Below are 23,953 nucleotides of genomic sequence, written 5' to 3' on the forward strand. Positions count from 1 at the left end.
CAGACAATTTGCTCAAAATTTATAAAATAAAAAATAACATTTATATTTTTAGTGCTTTTTTTTACCTATTGTAAATAAAACTGTTATTTAGCAAATTCCATTAATATTGCACTCACCAATGGCAAGATGAAGTCGGTGACCTAGGTACTGCATCCTTTGCCACTTCATCAGTTGCACCGCTTTGATGGTGTTGCTCCCATTGTTGTAGTCCTTTTTCGTTGATCTTACTGTTTATAAGGGCATCCTGAAGGGCTTCAGCTATAAGCTCTCCAGTGTGATCTTGGGAAAAATAGCTAGTCGGTAGACATGAACATTTCATCTCCCATTTTTCAATGAAATGTCCTGTTAAACTCATATATGGCTCACATGTTCTACTGGACCACACATCAGTTGTTAGCAAGAAATGTATAACTTTTGCAAGCCAAACAGTAAGATTCTTCCGGAGTTCAGTGTACATTTTTGGCAATGCTTCTTTTGCAAAGAAGTTACAACCGGGCAACTCGTATCTTGGGTAAATGGTTTTTAAGTAGCTTTTTAAAGCCGGCTTGTTCCACAGTTGAAACAGGAACCATATCTTTGGCAATGTGTTAGGTCACCATCTCAGTTATATTGCACCAATGGGCACTTTTCTTATCATAAGGTACACCCTGTGTAAACAAAGCTTGCACTGTGTTTAATTTCAGAACAGAAACTTGAGGCAGAAGGGATGTGATAGCAGCAGAACAAAGTTTAACACACTCTTCATACTGTAGTTTATGTTGCTGTTGTAAATGATGATTACAACATTCTCTGCAAAACACATGGTTCTGCGGCTCATCCAATCTTTTAAATCCAAAACAACTTCAAATAACTGAACCATTGTTTTTCTTTATACAAACCAAATCATCTTTAGCTGTTTTGTGGGTCCCTTCATATTTCAATGCAGGAAGTTGTGAGCTAGAGGAGGCGGGGTTTGCACACAGAATGAGATTGCAGGAGTGATGCTAACACTGGCATGACTTTACAGAGTCTGTTCTACAGAAACAAATTATACACTGTAACAGATCGAGGCTTTGTCCACCTCTTGAACCCTCAAGTACCACTCTAAACACCAGGTAAAAGTATAACAACTATTTATTTTGTTGTCACGTGCACAAAGCACTCTCCACACCACACTACTCATATACACAATTCTCTCTCACAATACAATCCTCCTCGCCCAGACACTTCGCCCTCCTACCTCCCAGCTCAGCTCAGTGTCTGGGCTTTCCCATAGTCCTTTTATATCCCCTGACCCGGAAGTGGTTCCTGGCCAAACCCACAAGTCCTTATTCCCTCCAGGTCAGGGTAAACAGTCCTTTTCAGCCCGGGAGCACGTCGTTCCTTCCTGTCACGTGATGATGACGCACTCCCGGGTTATAGGGCACATAAGAGCCCGCTAGCCCCCCAGGTATCCAGCAGGGCTGTGTATAAACACTACATAGTCCATGAGGCCCTGCTGGAACTTGGGGCATGATCATGCTGTCAGGAGAGCTCCTCCTGGCGGCCTGGGGGTGAGGGCCGGAGTAAAATGCCAGCAATCCACCACAACACTTTAACACATAATAAAAGTAGCCTGATATTAACGGTATTGTTTAGTCCTGTACCTTTTTTGAAAACATATTGATATCAATAAAAAGGCAATTTACTGCCCAGGCCGACTCTAAAACTACAGTGAGCAACACTTTTCATGATTCTAAGTCTTGCACAATTTTTCCCTTAACTTCTTTGCTTACTTTTATTACAGTATTGATAAACATGGTCCAACTGGTAAATAAAAAAGTTTATAAACTAAGTTTCCAGGTATTTATTAAAAGCTAAACACGTCTTTTTGTTTTACAAAATATAGCACTTTTTGGTAGCAGTCTGAGACTGATGTCTGTATGAACTACAGTTAACTGTGTTCATCACAGATAAATGCAAAATAGGGCTGACTCTTTAGAATTTTATTCAGGTTTAATGGGACAGAAATTTTATATTTTTCAACATACAAATTTAAACTTTATTTTGTAAGCTATTCACATGACTGAAATAAATTACAGTTTTGTAAATACAGTTAAGAAAAATTAGAAATACATTTACGTGCAAAAACTAAACAAAATACAAACATAATGATGAACACACCATCATAAAAATATACATAAGGTATGCATGTATACCTGATGGTGGAATAGTAAGAAAGACACTTTACAGAGGTCTCTTTGTGCCTGAATTGTTAACTCAACCAGTAATGACAAGGGCATTAGGCCATACTGAAGTACCCTTAATCCTGGTCAAAGCGGGAGAAAGGTGGTAGGTAGATTGGGGGGATGGACCAGAACTCTTTAAAATTAAATTGCAACAAAAGTGAACTCCTACAATTTGGCACTAAAGTGCAACTTAAGAAAATAAGCTGTTTCTCAGTCACTCTTGATGGTGAATGTGAGTTCTTATCTAGATATTGTGTAAAGGAAAACAAGAAAGAAATATGCATAAAACTGGTATGGAATAAAAAAGGCAACCTGGAGACAGGACTGTGTGATGTTGCTCATGTCTTAATTTGTAAACTGTTCTTAAATTAATAAGACAGAGTGTAAGCACTGGACCACAGTGGAAAGTAAAGCAATTCAAAAAATACAAGTATGCATTCAGAGAGACAGGAACACACATAAATACATAAGCTCAGTGCTAAAAACAAAATGCACCTAATCAAGAATAGCGGCAAAAACACTTGCCTGCTGCCAAAATAACAGCAAGGAGTTTACAGGCACCAATTTTTCTTCGGGAAAAACTCAGTGCTGTCATTCCAGTCCTATTTCTTGCCCAACAATTGACGTTGAGTTGGTATGTAGTGTACTCTGTCTGATGACTGAAGTAAAGGTGCAATGAAATCTGCGCTTGTCTGCTGGTGAGTAACCACAGATCAATAGCAGAATGGAAACTACAGTTCTGTAACTCTAAAGCAGAGCCACTGTTATAATTTTTAATTTATGACCAATTCATCAAGATGTACAGTATGCTTGTGCAGTGAGAGGGGAACGGATCTGCATTATTTAATTTCTTGAAGAACCTGCACTTAAAATATCTGTCTGCTTTAGCCTTGCAATTTAATATTATTTGTACTTCTGCAGAACTGGGAACACATTAATTCATTCATTTACAACACATGCTTAGGAAAGCCTAGACCAGAGACTATACAGTCAACATTGTAAGAAAGCATAAAATTAACTGTGAAATGCAAGCCAGTCCAAGGAACACTCTTGCAGCTCAAAACCACACTCACATAGTACTCATTTGGAGTTCACAATCACTCTGTCTTGAACACTATGGGATATGGGAGAAACAGCAGGATATTGTGGCAGTCTTGGCTGCTACAGTTCATTACAGCTTGAAAACACTAATATGTGTATACTGCTGTAAAATGATATTATACAAATGTTAGGCAAATTTTTGATAGACACAAAGCTGCATATAAACATTTTACTTAAATAATGGTTGGTTTGGCACTAGCTGGGTAATTTGTCAATAATTTGCCAAATGACCCAATGCCAGTGATGATGCGCAGATGAGCTCAGTGGTGTCCATTCTGAGTCTTTGTGAGTGTGAACATAATTTAGGACCAGTATGACTTTTTAGTTATTTTAAAAGACAAAAATATGAAAGTAATTAATAACCATTCAATGCAATAAAGAGGTCAAAGAAATGCACAAGAATATCAATTACACAATCAAAAAGAGAAGATCTCAAAATAAAAATATAACAAATGTGGTAGAAACATTAGGAGTATAAATAAAAGACATAAGTGACAAAATATTTTTTATACAATGAAAAGAACACACTGTGGAAGAAAAGGTGTAGGAAAGAAAGACATTTAATGCAAGTGGACAACAGTATCTCAAGAGATAATTAGGTGTAATAACAGTTAAATTTACATACAATTGCAGTCACTGCAGTGACAGCCCAAAAGAAGACCCGAAGTAACTGTAAAGCTAAGAACTAAAGGATACAAAAATGTGGGGCATTTACAATATAATATGCAGGACAGGTCATTTAACTTAAGCCATGCAGTGCTACAAGAGCCCAGTTTGTAAATCCATTGAAGGGATACAATCTAAAATACAAGGTTTCCTGACATTTTTCTGGTTGTCAAACATTCTCTTTTTGATATTAGACATTTTTCTGGAAACTGTGCATTCAAATGATTTTAAAAAAATGAATGGCTCTGTTGGAATGCTTTTTGGATTTAATGCATAGGGTGAAGATGATTTTTTTTTTGGGGGGGAAATTATGTCCATACTGTAAAAAGTTTGAGAATCCCTGCCCTAGGTTTATTTTCTCTAACAATAAGTGTATTTATTTATATTGGTTAAGGCAGCAAACATTAACCATACATTTCACAGTACATGGTACGATGATGATAATAATACACCATATGGTTCATGGAAAATATTATCAGGATACTGATATGCCTTATAATTGAATTAGGGTTAGAGCATTTTAAAACTAATATAAGCAATTTACAATTTAAATATTTGCAATTCTGATTTTTGTTTTTCTGTGTTGAAATTTATGGTGTCAAGGCAGATCACAAATGAGTTATACTCTACTTATGTATATTTAATGTTAGGTTGTTGCCAAATTAGTGCTAATTAAAATTATATATGCAAGCAGCATCATTTTAATGATATGCTATACATATATTCCAGGTACCTAATTAACATGGGTCTAACATAAATTTATTTGAAATTACAGTACTACTAATTTTGGCAAATAGTTAAACCTGAAGAAAAGCTATGCTTATGCTATGTTTATTGTTACAGCACTTTAATTTTATTGTGTTTTTTTCCTCGTTATCATAGTTTTCTACTTTAGATTGTCTAAACAATATAATAACACCTCAACTGCAGAAGGTCTGATTTAAATATGGTGGCATAACTAAAGGATCTTGACTACTGTATTCTGCTCTAGGACAAAATAAATTAAAGGAACATGAAAGACAGCTTTTACATCTACCAAATATTCTTTTGCTCTAAATGCATGTCCAGAATTGTATTTTAAGACAATATAAGAAATATCTAATCAATCCATAATCTTGTGTCACTAAAACTATAGCTCTAATTACCACATTGTTTAACGTATTTCAGGAACCATAAGATATTCAGCACCTTTTAAGGCAAGAATCCTATTCTGTTTTATTTCAGAAAGGTTAGTGTTTACTGTGGTCAAGATGCAATAAACGTCTTAGTGCCTTATAGAAGAAATATTCAGTTAATGTTACAATATATTTCACTAGAAGTCAGTTTAATGACCTAAGATTTCTAGTAGTATGCTCCCCAAACAATTTCTGATTATGTGTATTGAATGTATTGAAAAGAACAAATTGCAAAAACAGAATTGATCGAACAGATATATATGCTTTCATTCTTCTGTATTTTGGTTTATGTTAATATTAGTATTAGAGCAACAGGCTGAAAAGACAAAGCAAAGAAGTGAATAATTGAATACATAGTATACTGGATTCATATGCACTTTCAGAACAGCTTTTATCATTCAACCTTTTAATGACAACATGCCATTGAAATGGCAGTAAATGATGCTGAAGCAACAGACAAATATATTTCGAGTTTTACCAGCACCCCAACCAACCCAATCAGAATGCTTATTATTTGTCTCACCTTTGCTATGTCATTGCAGTTTGGAAGCCTGTTGTAGAAAATTATAGGTTTGCCTTAAAGCTTATGAGTGGGCAGCATGAGGTTCATTTAAGTGTATTTCGACAGATTCACTTATTCCCTATTTTAATTGAGCTGACAGCACTCACAGGAGTGTGCAATGAAACCTGGCATTGGAGACTGAAAACTACAAATTAACCACAGTGCTTCACCAAATCTGCTTAGTTCTATTTATCATTTAGAAGGTCATTTTAAAGCATGAGACAGGAGGTCTATGGAAAAGATGAGACTACAAAATATGTTCCGAAATATGCCAAATAACCATAAGACAACATTGAAAAATTTAATTTTGCTGTTCCTCAACTATGAAGTAGTGCCCCATCCAGGGTTGGTTTTTGCCTTGCGTCAGTGCGGTCAGGATAGGTTCCAGTCCTGAAGTAAATATAAGAACAGTGTATTGTATTATATAAGGTATATATACTGTATATTTTTATATTACAAAATGTATATATATAATTCAAGGAGACTATATGTTGGATCTAGGTGTCAAGTTGTACGTGGTATTAATAAGCAGACATGAGAAGCAGATCCTGACACTTGGATCACAATAGATTTATTGGATCAGCTAATTCAAACCATGGTATTTTGTTAGTCATATTTTAAAGACCCCGTGACCCTGTGTTCAGATTCAGCGGGTTGGAAAATGGATGGATGGATGGATATTTTAAAGACATTTTCATTTTAGGAAATGATGAAAGAAAGGAAATTGATGAAATTTAAATCTACAGGTCTAATATTCCATTCCATACATGTACCTTGAGCCTAAAAAATAAATGACGCATTACCATAATACTCAATGAAGTGCATGGTCTTTGACAGAGATAATGTGCAGTATAGTGGTACCATCTGCATAAAAGAAGACTGCCATCTGAACCTCATATTAAAATGTAAAAAAATGAAGGGTGACTCAATAACACAAGCAACACTGAACAGAAAACTCAAAAAAAAAATTCTGTCTTCTACAATAGACAAGTACAAATATATCTTAGATTATTGTGTTAATTCAGACTTGGAAACATTAGTATAACACAGGCTATTATTTTTGAAGACAAAAACAAAAGTGTGTAGTTTGTTGAAAACTTCTAATCATATCGGTTTAAACAGATGCTCTTAACAATGATGATTAACAGATACAAAGGCACGAACATTGTTTTTGAAACTACTGAAACTTTCATGGAAAATTATGAAAGTTAGCCACTTGGGCCTGAGGACCTTCAACTTTGTATTAATTTATGACATTTACAAATTTCAGATGTGTTATTGGTTGTTTCATGTGCTTGAAGTGCTACTATGTCAAGTCTGCAAAGGAACCTGTTTAATATGTGAAAATGATTTTTTGATTCTGGTGAATACCATGTTGCATAAAAACTCTAAAGCTTTTGTTAAAGAGTATTAATTTCTGTAATAAAATTAGAGACTTCCCTTTTATGTATCTGCTGTGCCTTCTTACAATAATAGTGGTGAAAGACTCTATGATCAGATCACTAATCGTTCAGTATTTTTGTAAAGTTTAGAGGTGGGTGATAATGCACATTCCTCGTCAAGTGTTGACATAATATCCTCTTTGTGCATAGCTCCTTCTTATACACAAGATATCAGATAGTTTTTGACTTCTTGGGCAAAATTTTGCATATCCAGAATTACATTAGTCTGTGAGGACACATATTAACAATGTCATGGCATATACTGTACGTAGGAGTGAGCAAAGCTAATCTCTTATTACAGTTTATATAAGTGGAGCAAAATGAAGGATTACAATGGCTTCATATTGTCATTACTAAACAAAGAACAGAAAATCATTATCCATAAGGGAGATGTCAATTCACAAGTAACTGTGTTGCAAAAAGATAAGGGAAAAAAGCATTGGCACTAAATGAATCAGATACATTAACCTTCAAAAAAATCTTTGTTTGTCAAATAGAATAAACTGTTGAGAAGGAACAACACACGGTTACTTTAAGAATATAGTGCATAATAGTGTAAATGTATGAGTGCACATGTAGGGAAAAGAAGAAAAGAGGTTATACATAACTCAACTGTTATCATTGTTAGGGGAACCATCTTTTATTTACCATTATATCTACTTTTTTTTTTTTTTACTCAGCAACCTCCTTCATGTCACTGCTTTGTTTAATAATATTCCAGCTGCTATAGTTTTTATGAGGAAACATTTATTCTAGGGGTCTCTTCCCTCTAAAATGGTTCTTGCTGCATAAGGCCATTTCCTGTATATGAGTAATATTTGCTTGATCAGTAAGCATTTCAAGTTACAAGTGAAATGAAATATTCATTTGACATCCATGCTAATGAAATATGGTGATGGTATTACTAGACATCATGGATGTTTTCTAGACAGTACAGAAGCAGATTGCTACTGTAATACAGCTAGTCAGTAGAAAATCAGGGTATTTCATCTTCAGAACCTCACAAATATGATAAAAGAAGAAGCACAAAGATATAAAGATGGAAACTAAAAAAAATTCTCTGCTATTCACTCTATTTAGAATTTATAAAAGAATACTTTTAAAAAGTCAACATCTAATAGCCTCCTCAAGTAATGCAGAAAAAAATTCTTATTAAACTCATGTAGTCTAAAATGCTACAACAACAACAATAATGTTTTGATATATACTGTACATATTTAGAATCATAAAACAGACTAGCATTATCCATTTTATGCTATGGCTGGAACACAAGTACTGGCTTAAAAAGCTGCTGCCAGATACACTTTAGTATCTCCTAAAAAATCTGTTTCTATGGTGGGGCCCCTCCTCAGAATACAGAGTTTGCAACTTATCTCCACAGAATGATCATTCACCCAGTGACATCTCAGAGCCACATTCTTATGGTACCAGCGAAACATTTAGCTCAAACAACAAGCTATAACTCACTAACTGAAAACCTTGAAGGACAGTACTTTGCACGAATGGTCAAACTAAAAGGCATGTCTTATGTGCATCAAAGAAACCAATGACAAGACTTCAATTACTTCCTTTAAAAACCTCAAACATACACTAACTGATCTCTCTTCTTATCAAGCTTACAGATCTCAACCTTGTTTTAATTTTGGCTATATGTAGACAGAACCCATATAGAGAGTGTGGACGTAACAGAGATTGAAGTGTTCCCTTTACTCTAAAGGGAAACTTTACTGGACAGGAAGAGTGGAAGATTTATCTGTATTGGAGTTTGTACTAGGATGCAATTTGTCCAAACCTTCCTAAGAAATGGCAAGTGCTCAAGCTGAGAGAGACTTGTATGAAAGGTCACAAGTTTGCCTTGCTGAAACAGCAACTGACTGATCACCAGTTGCTCAGAAGATGTGATTTTGCTAGAAACAAGAGAACTGGCACAGTGTGTTGAACCTCAAAAGAAACTGCATGACACAAACAACCAGAAGATGTGACCAAGGTAAACAAGGAGAAAGGCCACAAAGACAAAAGAAAGAAGGCACTCTGAAGATTCTTCCAAATGTCTAGACAGAGACAACCAGGAGACGAACAAAGCATTGCTTACACCAGAGCTATAAGTACACCTACTTCAATTCCGAGAAATATTAAATATAATCTGGTACTGTAGTTAGGACAAAGAAAACTAATGAAATATTGTATTTGTGTCACTGTAACTGAAAGGTAAACCTTGTGAAGGATAGTAAGAAAGTGCACAGCACATTTCACAATTTTACAATCAAACACACAGAGAACTATGTGGTGGAGGGAGAGTGGTAAGCCAGTGCAGAGGCTGGCTGAGAGCAAATAAATGCCACAGTGCAAAAACAAGAGGCTTAATAACTAGCTAGAGAACTTATCCATTTTGAAAGCATGAATTGAAAGATCAGAATACATAAGTTAAGTGCCATTTTCTATAGGAGCGAAAATGTTCCACTAAACTTTCATAATTTTATGTTTTGTGTTGTTTGTCAGTGTCCTTCATTTATATATCTCTAGGTTTATAGATGTTTGTATAGGAAAAGACAAGCAAGTTATGATTATTACAATAACTTTTTTAACTTTATTAACTCAAAACAATTTCACAAAAGCACAATGCACTTAAGGACAATCTCATAAGTGCTCCAATTGCTGGCCTCATGTACTCATAACTGTAAGCCTACTTTTGCCCACCCCTGTATATCTATACAGTTATAGTGTCGTCCAAAATGTTTGGGACAAAGACACGTTTTCCTTGATTTACCCCTCTGCTCCGCTATTTAAAATTACACACCAAGCAATTCAGATGTGATTTAAGTGCTCATTGCAGACTTTAATTTTAGAGTATTTGTAAACATTTCAGTCACATTATGTAGAAATGACAACACTTTTACATGATTCCCCCATTTCAGAGCACCATAATGTTTGGAACAATTGGCATCGCAGGTGTTTGTGATTATTGAGGTGTGTTTGACTGCTTCATTAATGTCTGCAATTAATTTCAGTCAAATGCTGGGTATCAAGACATTCAGACATATATACATTAGTTCCATTAGTTTATTCAAACAATTTAATGAAAAATACAAGATGATCCCAAAACACTTTGTTTCTGCTTACTTGCAAATAAAAACTTTGCTTGTTGTATTATACCTTAATTTTCAACTGTATATTGTCTACGTCAGAGTCACTGAAACTAAACAAGCCCAGAGTTAAAGGAGTTGTTTACATGCATGCCGTGCTTGTAAGATTACATTAGCAAAACAGTTGAAGAAAAATAACCTGCTAAAGCTATTAGTAACCTGCAGCGTGCGTTTGGCAGATTAATTTGTATCAAGGTTCCAAAGGCTATCGGACATTTTCTTAATTCAAGGCACTACAGCCCACAGAAGGATAATCCTTTGAAAATGTAACTTATTTATTTCACTTTCTTACTACTTACACATTAATGCAGCACACAACTTTACCTTAACCATCCACCTAAAGATGCTGAACTAATCACATTGTTTTAAATGTTTCCCATTTGCAATGGAAAATGTAACATGGAAAACAGGCCCATTTTTGCATATGCAATTGAATCCAGACTAAAATTACAGGTTAGAATTACACTTTTAATACATGTAGACTGATTCAACTTACAGGTAGTAGAGTTTCCCAGCTGCTGGTAATTGTCTCCTTCTGTAGTCAATTCCAGAATCCAACTTCATGGTTGTGCAGTATTCCTGCACAAACAAGAAAATAAAAATGGCAGCCAAATGTATTAAGAAATCTATCCAAAGATGATTTACTCATTTGTATACGTAGACAAAGGGGGAAAAAAAAAACAGACCAGTAATCCGTCGCAGGATGAATGCTTATACAGTGTAATGCACAATTGCATCTCTGAAAGAAAGGTCTACAATGAATCTACATCTGAGAATATTATATTAAATAAAACAAAATTATACCTACCACTTATATATTGCATTTTTCTCCATTGGTTTGTGGTACACTAATTTGTGTATATTCCTTACAGAATGAAAATATCCATTACAAAGACACACACACATACATACATATATATATGTATGTATATATATATACTAGCCATGTGCGCCCAACTACGTTGGGCGTGTTAAAGTTGTCTGTGAAGGGCTCCCTGTTTAAACGGCTGCCAGTTGTGAACTGGGCCCTTCATCGTACAGCATTATGATTTTTTATAAGGGAAACAAAATTACAAAACAAAACCCTTGGACATTGATTCGATAGGAACGGCCTACTCGGAATCACTGTCCGAATAGTAATTATGTGGTGGTGGAGGAGCATTTCTGCTTCTCTCCATTCACAGTCCGTCTCGTTTTCATGACGCAGTCATTTCCTCTCACGATCTCTTCTCAACATTTCTCCAATCTCGCAGGTTGCTTTGTGGCAATCCAAAGAGTAAGGAAGAACCAATGCTTCTTTCTTGAACTCCAAACGCCGACTGATGGATAATCACAGAAGTGTGTCCGACTTATATACTCTGACTGCCGACTCCAAGAAGTGGGTGAACATTCGATTTGGACGAAGTGCTGCCAACGACGGTCGATAGAAACACAAAAAACCACAGTCTCGACAACGAAGCAGGTGTAGACGCCAGATCTAAACACAAAGAGTGGTGTCGACGCCAGATCTAAACACAAAGAGTGGTATCAACAGTGTTTGTAAACAAAAGTAACAACCAAGGTGTTGTGTATTCAGCCAGTACAAACAGCATGTAGTCTCCTTTAGTTCAATCCTCTTTAATCACCACACTCCAACCATATCCAACGATCCTCCCCCTCACTTACTCTCCTCCTCCATCACTACTGCCCTCTACTGAACACAGCAGGAACACCACACAAGGCAGTGAATTCGCGGACAAACAAAGATCAAGATCCAAATGAAGATTATATATAAAGATATATATATATATATATATATATATATATATATATATATATATATCTATAATAATAAAAGGCAAAGCCCTCACTGACTGACTCACTCACTCACTGACTGACTGACTGACTCATCACTAATTCTCCAACTTCCCGTGTAGGTGGAAGGCTGAAATTTGGCAGGCTCATTCCTTACAGCTTACTTACAAAAGTTAGGCAGGTTTCATTTCGAAATTCAAAGCGTAATGGTCATAACTGGAACATATTTTTTGTCCATACACTGTAATGGAGGAGGCGGAGTCACGTATCGCGTCATCACGCCTCCTACGTAATCACGTGAACTAAAAACAAGGAAGAGATTTACAGCACGAGTCACACGCGGGAACGAAGGTAAATGACGTTAATTTTTGACTGTCTTTTAATACTGTGTAAGCATACATATTAACACATGTGCAATTAAACGTGTGCATTTACGGGGTGATTTCTCAGGCTTAAAAGCTCACCTTTTATCAAACGCGGGAACAAAGGTAACTGACGTTGTTCACTGTCTTTTAATACTGTGTGACCATACATATTAACACATGTGCAATTAAACGTGTGCATTTATGGGGTGATTTCTCAGGCTTAAAAGCTCGCCTTTTACTAAAAAGGTAAATGCAAAACTATTTTCAATCAGTTTATTGAAATGCTCCCGTTAAGGATTGCAATAACATATTCGCGAGATAAAAGAACGAAGTAGGGGGAAATGGAGGAACAGCCGCAAACAGCGAAGAGCAAAAAATTAATTAAACAATTGAGAACGGGGCGAGTTAAGCATACAAGCATGTTCATAAGGGAAACAAAGCACGGTGTAAAACGTAAGTTTAAATTAAGTTTATAGAAACGCTCCCGCTGCGGATTGCAATAACATATTCGCGAGATAAAAGTTTAATGAGAAGACACGAGGTATAAACGAACCACACGCCGTGGCGCAACGTTAGGGGCAACAGTTTCAACCATTCTATGATCTGCTTCTCGCAACTGAAAGACGGCACATGGCGGATGTTAGCCGACTTGCTGACCGCAACGTTAGGGGCTTCAACTATGGCGCTGACGCCATATCTCAGTGCCAACACTTTGCAGACTGTACTTAAAAGACACGCCCTCCTCACTGGACAGTTAAAAACACCAATCAAACTAACGATGACATCAAGTATTACCCAATCAAAAGTAGGAAAGGAGGCATCTTCATAAAATGCGTGTGGGATGATTTGCATGAGACGCTGCTTTAAAAAAAAAAATGATACAAAAAATACGGGATAAATCCCGTCCAGTATTGATTCAAAACGGGACACGCAATTTCATTCTCAAACGCGGCACGATTCCGTATTTTAAAGGACGGGTGGCAACCGTACAGTGCCAGGTAACCACCCATACAATCACATTGTGATTCAGACTAGGAATGCAATGAATGTAATTACCCCGATCTACATACAAGGCGAAAGTCTTGCAACATTCAAAGATGATGGTTTGGGATAAGTACACCATACAACATAAAAGAGCTTATGAAGCCTTGAACCGAAAAAAGCAAGATCTCAGAGATCGTAAAAAAAAAAAAAGGAGGTAATGTCGTTTTACTCGCTGTAGATTTTAGTCAAACATTACCAGTTATTCCACGAGGGAGACCAGCAGATCAACTCAACGCGTGTTTAAAATCCATGCTTCTCCCACGCTCGGTTATATGTCGCGTGTTCTCGGGTAGGTGCACCAAAAAATGTATACATTTAAGCATGTAATGGGCAAACAAAAAATGAGGTATACCCGAAGGCACTGCAGTAGTACTTCATGTAACTTTACTTCTTAAATGTTAATGTTTTACTGTTTAATAATTTATACGCTTCTTATATGTTGTTCAAATTCTTTTATCAAAATACCACTGACAGCGCAATGCACGATAACATGGAGTGAATACACCATACGCATCCGCCCACGGCTGCCCTGCTGTGCGCAGATACGAGTTGATTCTACAATAAAATAAAATAAAGATAAAAAGAGTAAAACGATCATCACCCATAAAGCGGATAGTAGACGTGACGTACTATATGTGTACCACATTTCAAGTGTATAGGTGAAACGGTTTGCGAGCTACAGGTCATTTAAAATCCTGGACAGACACACAAATTGCCACGGTAGCAAATTACAGAAGAAGATTTTACTGTTTAATAATTTATATTTATATGAAATGTGCTTCTTATATATTACTTCATATTCTCATATGATAATGATGTTAATGTTTATATTGATTTCTGTGTTATTAAAACTGCATGTATGTGTGTATATGTATATATATATATATATACTAGCAAAATACCCGCGCTTCGCAGCGGAGAAGTACTGTGTTAAAGAGGTTATGAAAAAAAAAGGAAACATTTTAAAAATAACGTAACATGATTGTCAATGAAAGCCCGTTTCAGTCAGTAAGTCTTATGTGTGTGTTTATGTATGTGTGTATATACCGGTATATGTAGATGTGTATATGTAGATATGTATATATATGTATATGTATATAAATGTTTATGTGTGTGTGTATATTATATATATAATATATATATATATATATATATATATATATATATATATATATATATATATATATATATATATATATATATATAAAAGACAGCAACAGTTATAACAATGACAACACAATTACATTGACAATCATGTTACGTTATTTTTAAAATGTTTCCTTTTTTTTTCATAACCTCTTTAACACACTACTTCTCCGCTGCGAAGCGCGGGTATTTTGCTAGTATATATATATATACAGTTAGGTCCATAAATATTTGGACAGAGACAATTTTTTTCTAATTTTGGCTCTGTACATTACCACAATGAATTTTAAATGAAACAACTCAGATGCAGTTGAAGTGCAGACTTTCAGCTTTAATTCAGTGGGGTGAACAAAACGATTGCACAAAAATGTGAGGCAACTAAAGCATTTTTTTTTAACACAATCCCTTCATTTCAGGGGCTCAAAAGTAATTGGACAATTGACTCAAAGGCTATTTCATGGGCAGGTGTGGGCAAGTCCATCGTTATATCATTATCAATTAAGCAGATAAAAGGCCTGGAGATGATTTGAGGTGTGGTGCTTGCATGTGGAAGATTTTGCTATGAACAGACAACATGCGGTCAAAGGAGCTCTCCATGCAGGTGAAAGAAGCCATCCTTAAGCTGCGAAAACTGAAAAAACCCATCCGAGAAATTGCTACAATATTACGAGTGGCAAAATTTACAGTTTGGTACATCCTGAGAAAGAAAGCAAGCACTGGTGAACTCAGCAACGCAAAAAGACCTGGACGTCCACGGAAGACAACAGTGGTGGATGATCACAGAATCACTTCCATAGTGAAGAGAAACCCCTTCACAACAGCCAACCAAGTGAACAATACTCTCCAGGGAGTAGGCATCTCGATATCCAAGTCTACCATAAAGAGAAGACTCCATGAAAGTAAATACAGAGGGTGCACTGCAAGGTGCAAGCCACTCATAAGCCTCAAGAACAGAAAGGCTACCATCTAAAAAAGCCAGCACAGTTCTGGAAAAACATTCTTTGGACAGATGAAACCAAGATCAACCTCTACCAGAATGATGGCAAGAAAAAAGTATGGAGAAGGCATGGAACAGCTCATTATCCAAAGCATACCACATCATCTGTAAAACACGGTGGAGGCAGTGTGATGGCTTGGGTGTGCATGGCTGCCAGTGGCACTGGGACACTAGTGTTTATTGATGATGTGACACAGGACAGAAGCAGCCGAATGAATTCTGAGGTGTTCAGAGACATATTGTCTGCTCAAATCCAGCTAAATGCAGTCAAATTGATTGGTTTCATGATACAGATGGATAATGACCCAAAACATACAGCCAAAGCAACCCAGGAGTTTATTAAAGCAAAGAAGTGGAAAATTCTTGAATGGCCAAGTCAGTCACCTGATCTTAACCCAATTGAGCATGCATTTCACTTGTTGAAGACTAAACTTTGGACAGAAAGGCCCACAAACAAACAGCAACTGAAAGCCGCTGCAGTAAAGGCCTGGCAGAGCATTAAAAAGGAGGAAACCCAGCATCTGGTGATGTCCATGAATTCAACACTTCAGGCTATCATTGCCAGCAAAGGGTTTTCAACCAAGTATTAGAAATGAACATTTTATTTCCAATTATTTAATTTGTCCAATTACTTTTGAGCCCCTGAAATGAAGGGATTGTGTTAAAAAATGCTTTAGTTGCCTCACATTTTTATGCAATCGTTTTGTTCACCCCACTGAATTAAAGCTGAAAGTCTGCACTTCAACTGCATCTGAGTTGTTTCATTTAAAATTCATTGTGGTGATGTACAGAACTAAAATTAGAAAAAAGTTGTCTCTGTCCAAATATTTATGGACCTAACTGTGTATATATTATATATTATATATTATATATATATATATATATATATATATATATATACACACACACATATTGTATATAGGTATATTAGGGATGCTCTGATCAGGTTTTTTAAGGCTGATACCGATCACCGATTTTCATGTTAATCGATCGGCCTATTCCGATACCGATTTAGATTTTTTTTCTTTATTCCTACATAAAAAAAAAACTTTTTACACTAAGCTCCTGCATAACTACATGCATAGAAACCTTATATCCCATATTAAACTATACTATAAACTATAGACTGAGGTGTTAGCTGTTCATTTTTTTTAACAAAATGAAATTCTGTGGGCTTATTATTCAGTGATCATAAAATACTAAAATAAATAAAATTTCCTTAAAATACATACTTTAATAAAATATATACAAAATATTTATCCATAATACATATACAGCATACAAGAAAATAAAATGCTTCTCATAATTACAAGCTGTCATATTGTTAATTTTTTTCTGTAATTTACCTATATGAAATAAGGCTTAATTAAGAAAAGTAGTTTTCACCATTTCTCGAACAACAAAAATATATATATGTATATTTTCTCACACAATCAATTAATTGATATTGGCAATTAAACACTGCTTAAATGTAAATATACATGCACTTATAGGATTTAAACATTTTAAATCATTAATTGCACTACAACATTTTGCTGTTAAAATATACACTTACTATATTTATACAGCTGTGTTTTTTTCTTCAGCATATCAGCTAGATATTCATAATTCCTGAGGTGTAATTATGTATATGGATTACCATTTTAATTATGTAGTACTTGTTTTTTTACCAAAACGTATGCTGTATGACATACAGCAACAAGTAATACAAAACAAATCTAAAAAAAAAAAAATTGTATACAAAGTAGCAGTTTCAAATTCGTCCTTATCTTTTCTTTTTCCACTTGAAAGTGTAAGCTTCTTCATTTTAAACAAACACGCTGTCCAAACTCAAGCAGTGTCCATTTTAATTTAATGGACAAAATAAAGGTCTGAATTCCTTAAAGCAGCTTTTCTTGCCGTTTGTCTATTTGCACAGGACAACTTTTCCAATGACTTTTTTTTCAGTTTATTACTACACTTTCTTTAACGTAAAGACTAATATACCAATGCCTCCACTCTCTCTGGTTGAGCTGGCTCAGCTACAGCATTACCTCACATAAAGGAGAAGGGGCTGAAAATATCAGTTTTGTCGATCTGCCTTTTTACTGATCACTGATCGAGTTTTTTAAGTGAAAATAGGAGCATATGCACACTCACATGTATAGTACATAATAAAATATACAATAAGCCACGCATTAAAAACACATACCTAATATTGTGTGAGTGAGTGAGTGAGCCGACAGAAGACCAACTAAGTCAGGTCCTCAAACTCCAACCAATTTCACTCCAACCAGTTGCTTAATTAGGCACCAAGTCTTGTCGTTAATTAAGCCCATTCTTTAATTCCATGCCTTGTTGCTGCTCTCATTGTGCAATAGCAGACATTTTCAAAATTGTTGATTTTTTCTTTACTTTTCTAAAAGAACTGTTAAAATGTTTTGGGAAGCTGAGCAAATCAACATTCCTGAAGCCACCACCCTATTTATTTTCAGATATTGTATGATGGTCACAGTTTGCTGGTCATGTTTTGGTTCATTTGTATCTCATTATTGTTTGGCTGCTAATTAAAGAAAAATAAATAATTATTGGGTCTGAGTCTTCAAGAGCAAGTCAATTAAAATTAATTCAGAAGTTAATTAGCAGCAAAAAAAGGGTTAGAATGAAAACCTGCAGTCACTGCGGCCCTCCAGAACTGGAGTTTGAAATCCTTGGTTTACATAGTCTTCATGTGTTTTGAATGTGAGACAAAACGCACATACAGGAAGAATATACAAACCCCATATAACCCGTGACCAGCCTGAAATTTGAACCCACACTACCAGAGATGTGAAATTGTAGTGTTAACAGTAAACAAAAGCAAATGTTAGCTAGCACACGCAAGAATTACAAAGAAAACAAAACTTTTGAGCAGCCACAGTCACAGTGAGGCATTATGACAGTATATTGCCGTACGTATAAAGAAGCTCCAGGAGTGTTTCTTGACATACTTCTGATGAATAATTTGTTGGCTCAAAGTATTCAATGCTAGTGTGTCAGAAAGAGGATGTGCTGCTTTGTTCATAATGGCATTCAGTTTTGTTCTCATTTTCTTCTTCACTAATACCTCCACTGGCTTCAGAGTACATCATATCACTGAGCTTATTTTCTTAATTAGCTTGTTCATTTTATAGGCCACTCCTTAACGATGTTACTAGCCAAGCACACTACAGCATGCAAAATCAAATTCTTACAACGCAAGCATATTGGTTAATGAGGTGATATTTTTGGCTCATAATATAAGGTAGGCAACTCTATATGAAGTATATGGACTTTAAAAAATTGTAACAGATGTGTGTCTCACTGTACATAAGTATGAAACTCCATGTAATTACTACTCATTTATAACCGATTTGAATCTATAATATGATAAAATGTGAAGTGTGTAAGACAGGTAGATATCAAGCACATACATGTTCACTAAAAATACATTCAATTGCTATGTGCAAGGCCAAGTGTACAGAGCTAAAACAATCAGTATCAGCATTCACTAACAGCTCTAGCAAATTATGGAATCAGTGAAGTTCAGCTATCATCCTCCTTGATCTGCGAATAATTAGTAATCACTACAAAGCTAGAAGACCGAAATATTCTATTCTTCTGTGCTGTCAACTTTTATCTTGATCCATGTTTTAATGAACTGAGTTCCTATTCTAAAGCAATTTGTTGAATCAGTCATAATTACAACCTGACACTCAATGAATTGTAACACAAAAGAAAATGTCTTTTCATCAACCTTTGCAACCCTGTGCTGATCTTAAATCTAAACAGTTTTAACATCACACTGCACTGTCAGGTACTGCACATCATTTCCGTTTTAAGCATTGCTGAACACATAGGATTTGTTTGGTGGCCTATAGAAAATTAAATATAATCAGTCATAATCTCATCAAGTATGGTTGCTATTTATAACACAAGAATGTCATGGCATCATCAGTCATCAGAATCAGATTTTAATTTTAAAGGGTTCATTAAAACTTTCTCTCTACTGCTCATTTGCTAAGATTCTTTCACACATTTAAATAGACTTGATTAAAATATGAATTTTTCACATTGATTGTCACTCCCAAAGCCAACCAAACAGTTCTTAAACATGGAAACAATAAAAAAATGAGGTCAGGGATGTAAAAATAATAATATTCAACTAATTTTGTAATACATGCCTTTTCCAATGAACAGTAACACAATGACATTATGTAGCATATAATGCCATGAAAAAGCATTTTTCCCTCAATTATTTATAATTTTCTCTGCTATTTCAATAGTTAATAATGTTTTGAGGTCTTTAACCGAAATCTATTATTAGATAAAGAACATCAGAGCGAGCACATGGCACATTTTTTAAAACAAATTTCATTTATCTAATGAACAAAATTATTCAACACCGGCTAGCACTGAGCAGAAAAAGTAATTGCCACCTTAAAAAAACTTGTGCCCCCCTTTTAGCTGCAATGACTGCAAACACACTCTTCCTGTAATTCAATATTAGTCTTTCAAATCACTGTTGAGGAATTTTACACTACTCTTTCTTGCAGAGTAACTGTAGTAGGAGGGTGATGTACCGTATTAGCCATCATTGATGCAATGAGAAGTGAAGCAAAATGACACCTTTTATTGGTCTGATCCTGCCTGAAGAAGGGGCCTGAGCTGCCTTCAAAGCTTGCATATTGTAATCTGTTCAGTTAGCCAATAAAAGGTGTCATTTTGCATCACTTCTCATTGCACAGCAACTTTTATTCAGAAACATAGGAAGGTTTTCAAGCAATAACTGCCACAGCAACTCTGATGGGTTTCGGTCAGGAATTTGACTAGGCCAGTCCAAAACTTTGCATCTTTTTAGCCATCTTGCTGTGGACGTTTGTGTTTTGTCTCACAGTCTTACTGCATGACCCAACTGCTTCAGCTCACAGACAGATGACTGGACATTTTTCTAATGAATTTTCTCAAACAGAGCAGAATTCATGGTTTCTACAGTAATGGCAAGTCATCCAGGGCCTATGGCAGTAAAGTATTCCCAAACCCTAACACTATTACCACCATGTTTGACTGTTGGTATGACTTACTTACTGTGGACTTCTATGTTTATGCAATAAATAATGGGACCCATGTTATCCAAAATGATTCACTTTTATCTTATCTATCCATAGAACAATCTCTGAAAAGGCTGGTGGATCATTCAGGAACCTCGCAATTAGGAGACCCGGGTTCGCTTCCCAGGTCCTCCCTGCGTGGAGTTTGTATGTTCTCCCCGCGTCTGCGTGGGTTTCCTCTGGGTACTCCGGTTTCCTCCCACAGTCCAAAGACGTGCAGGTCAGGTGCATTGGTGATCCTAAATTGTCTCTAGTGTGTGTTTGGTGTGTGGGTGTGTGTGTGGGCGTGCCCTGCGGTGGGCTAGCGCCCTGCCCGGGGTTTGTTTCCTGCCTTGCGCCCTGTGTTGGCTGGGATTGGCTCCAGCAGACCCCCATGACCCTGTAGTTAAGATATAGTGGGATGGATAATGGATGGATGGATGGATGATTCAGGTGCTTCTTGACAAATTATAATGTGTTAATGTGTCTACTGTAAAATTTAGGCAATGAATCTTTACTTTTTCCATTTCTCAAAGAAGGTATTGAAATGAGTACACTACTGGTAATAAGTTTTAGAACACCTCAGTTTTTCCAGTTTTTCTTCTAATTTAATCAGCTGAAATGTAATAAATGAACTAAAATGGTGAAAAGGTAAGCAGTAAACTATCAGAGGTTTAAATTGAAAGTTTAGGTTAGCAAAACTCGAAAGGAAATAATTACATTAATTAATTAATTAATTAATTATTACAAATGGGTCTTCTTCAGGGAACATGAATAGGTTACAACCTACAGATATTCTGCAGCAATTTAATTAAGCCTTGCAAGTTGAAACAAACAATTTGCACAGGTGACCCAACTTCTGTTGGGCAGAGCATTAGTACCCTTATAAGTATAAGCCTTTCATTTGGAGAAACTGCAATAAAAAAAAACAAAGTGTCCATGAATACAGTGTACTACACAATCCAAAGACAATTGGAAAGTGGAGGAAACTCTGGCAGGCCCAAAGTCACAACCCAATCAGAACACAAGTTTCTAAGGGTCACCAGCTTGGTGATTGGCACCTCACAGCACAACAGCTTTAAGCACAGCTTAACAGCGGTAGAAAAAAGCAAGTCTTGGTTTCTACAGTGAAGAAAAGACTTTGTCCAGTCTGCAGTGGTCCACAGCTGGTAGACCTTATTTTCTCCTTTAAGGACTTATTCAAGGCCTTATTTTCTCCTTTAAGGATTGGCTTTACTACTGCCACTTGCCTCCACAGCTGGTATTTCAAGGCCTTATTTTCTTCTTTAAGGATTGGCTTTATTACTGCCACTTGCCGTGTCAAACCTGCAACACAAAGTCTCCTCTTCACAGTAGAAACTGAGACTAGCTTTTTTGACCACTGTTAGGCTGTGCTTAAAGTTGTTGTGCTGAGAGATGCCTATCAACCAAGCTGGTGACCAGATCTATTTCCTATCACAGTTTCTTTCACTTTCCTATTGTCTTTGGATTGTGCAGGACTCCATACTCACTGACACTTTGATATTGTTTTTTTGCAATTTATCTAAATGAAAATGTCTCCTTATTTCTAAGTGTATACTTTGCAGAAGTAGACAGAGTTCATCTAAACCTCCCACCCTGTCATTTTAAATGAGAGATAGAGAGAGAGGAGGACAAAGAGAACAGTCCAAACAAGGCAGACCAGGATTGATGATCTCTCAAGCATGACAAGACACTTAATAAAGCATTTTTTTTATTTTATTTTATCTCTAAACATTACAAGATACTAAATATTATTCATAACAAACTGTGTATGTACCACATAATATAATTTGATTTCAATATCATGTGACTTTGGAAATTGCATTTCTCTTTCATTACTATTTTATGTAATTTTACTTTCAATATACTGGATACTCTCAGCAAATGCTTTTAATATTTTAATACTTTTACAATAATGTCTCCTTATTTCTAAGTGTATACTTTGCAGAAGTAGACAGAGTTCATCTAAACCTCCCACCCTGTCATTTTAAATGAGAGATAGAGAGAGAGGAGGACAAATGTACTGTATACAAAAAATCATTAGGGGAGATGGGCTTATGGAAGTTTTTAAAAGAAAAACAGATGTAAACAGCAAAGTAATTAGCTGAAATATGTGAAATGTGGCCATTTTAAAAGATTTACAGCTTGAGACTTATAAAACTTCTAGAGATAGATAAAAACATAATGGGAGTCCAAGAATGAAGACAAAACAGTGCAGGTACACAATATAAAGCAAATGTAATTTGCACAATGAATAAGGACAATCTCTCGTTATTTTAACATTCTTTACTTTGTAGTGTAACAACTGTAATAACTGTGTAAAACAGATGCATCACAATTCAATTTTACAAAGGTTTCCTTCATGTATGACATTTTTTTTTATTTCTCTATAATTCAGTTTTGCTTTTATTTTACTTCAGAGCTAGGCTATAAATGCAACAGTGAGAAAAATCACAGTTTCCTAAAAGATATTGATATTTCTGAAAAATCAAGTTTGCACTTAAATTCTGCCTATGTGTAAGATTTATCCACTCTGCCCTTGATATTTTAACCAAATGACTGACTCCGGGACTAAGAGTTCAAAAAGTCCTCTAATGAAAGCCAATAAATGCAGGTTATATTAGCGCAGTGTAACACAAAAGTAAAATTCCACAAAATAAAATGACACTTGTTTTAATAGTGTTTAAAGTTTAAAAAGTACATGCATCCAATGCGTATATAAACAGCCCTCTACAGGCAATTTATTCTTTATGCAACTATGCTCTCAGCATAATCTGTTACTCCCTAAAACAAAAGATGGAAATTCTTTTAAAGATGTTTAATACATATGGCCCACACTGCCACTCAATTTCCACATTTCAGTTTCAGTAAAATAGCAGTTTGCAAAGAAACGGAAATAGTGAACTGAAGAGTGGCATCTTACAACATAAAAATAAGGGTCTTTCTTTTTGCAAAATCCCACATTCTACACCATTTCCTTAAGATATTTACTCCTGGAAACCCAGTTAAGGTCCAAAACTGTAGAGGAATGGGAGAAGTAAGTTATTGTCTGTTTTTACCTGCATTATTATCAATGTTTAATATTGTTTTTTGTATCACTAAGGTGCTGCTGCAGTATGTGAATTTCCCCTTGGGATTAATAAAGTATCTATCTATCTATCTATCTATCTATCTATCTATCTATCTATCTATCTATCTATCTA

The 23,953-nt window shown here is 35.6% G+C and overlaps 1 protein-coding gene across 1 annotated transcript in view; it reads right to left on the reverse strand.

Annotated features, from left to right (window-relative positions):
* afg1lb (AFG1 like ATPase b) overlaps nucleotides 1–23,953 on the reverse strand; it is a 265,220-nt gene that overhangs the window by 89,690 nt on the left and 151,577 nt on the right. Inside the window, exon 8 of the mRNA XM_028798899.2 lies at nucleotides 10,793–10,875. Within this exon, the coding sequence (XP_028654732.1) occupies nucleotides 10,793–10,875 (83 nt within the window). The remainder of the gene's footprint in view (nucleotides 1–10,792; nucleotides 10,876–23,953) is intronic.

Source organism: Erpetoichthys calabaricus, chromosome 3, assembly GCF_900747795.2.
Source record: "Erpetoichthys calabaricus chromosome 3, fErpCal1.3, whole genome shotgun sequence".
Classification (NCBI taxonomy): Eukaryota; Metazoa; Chordata; class Cladistia; order Polypteriformes; family Polypteridae; genus Erpetoichthys; species Erpetoichthys calabaricus.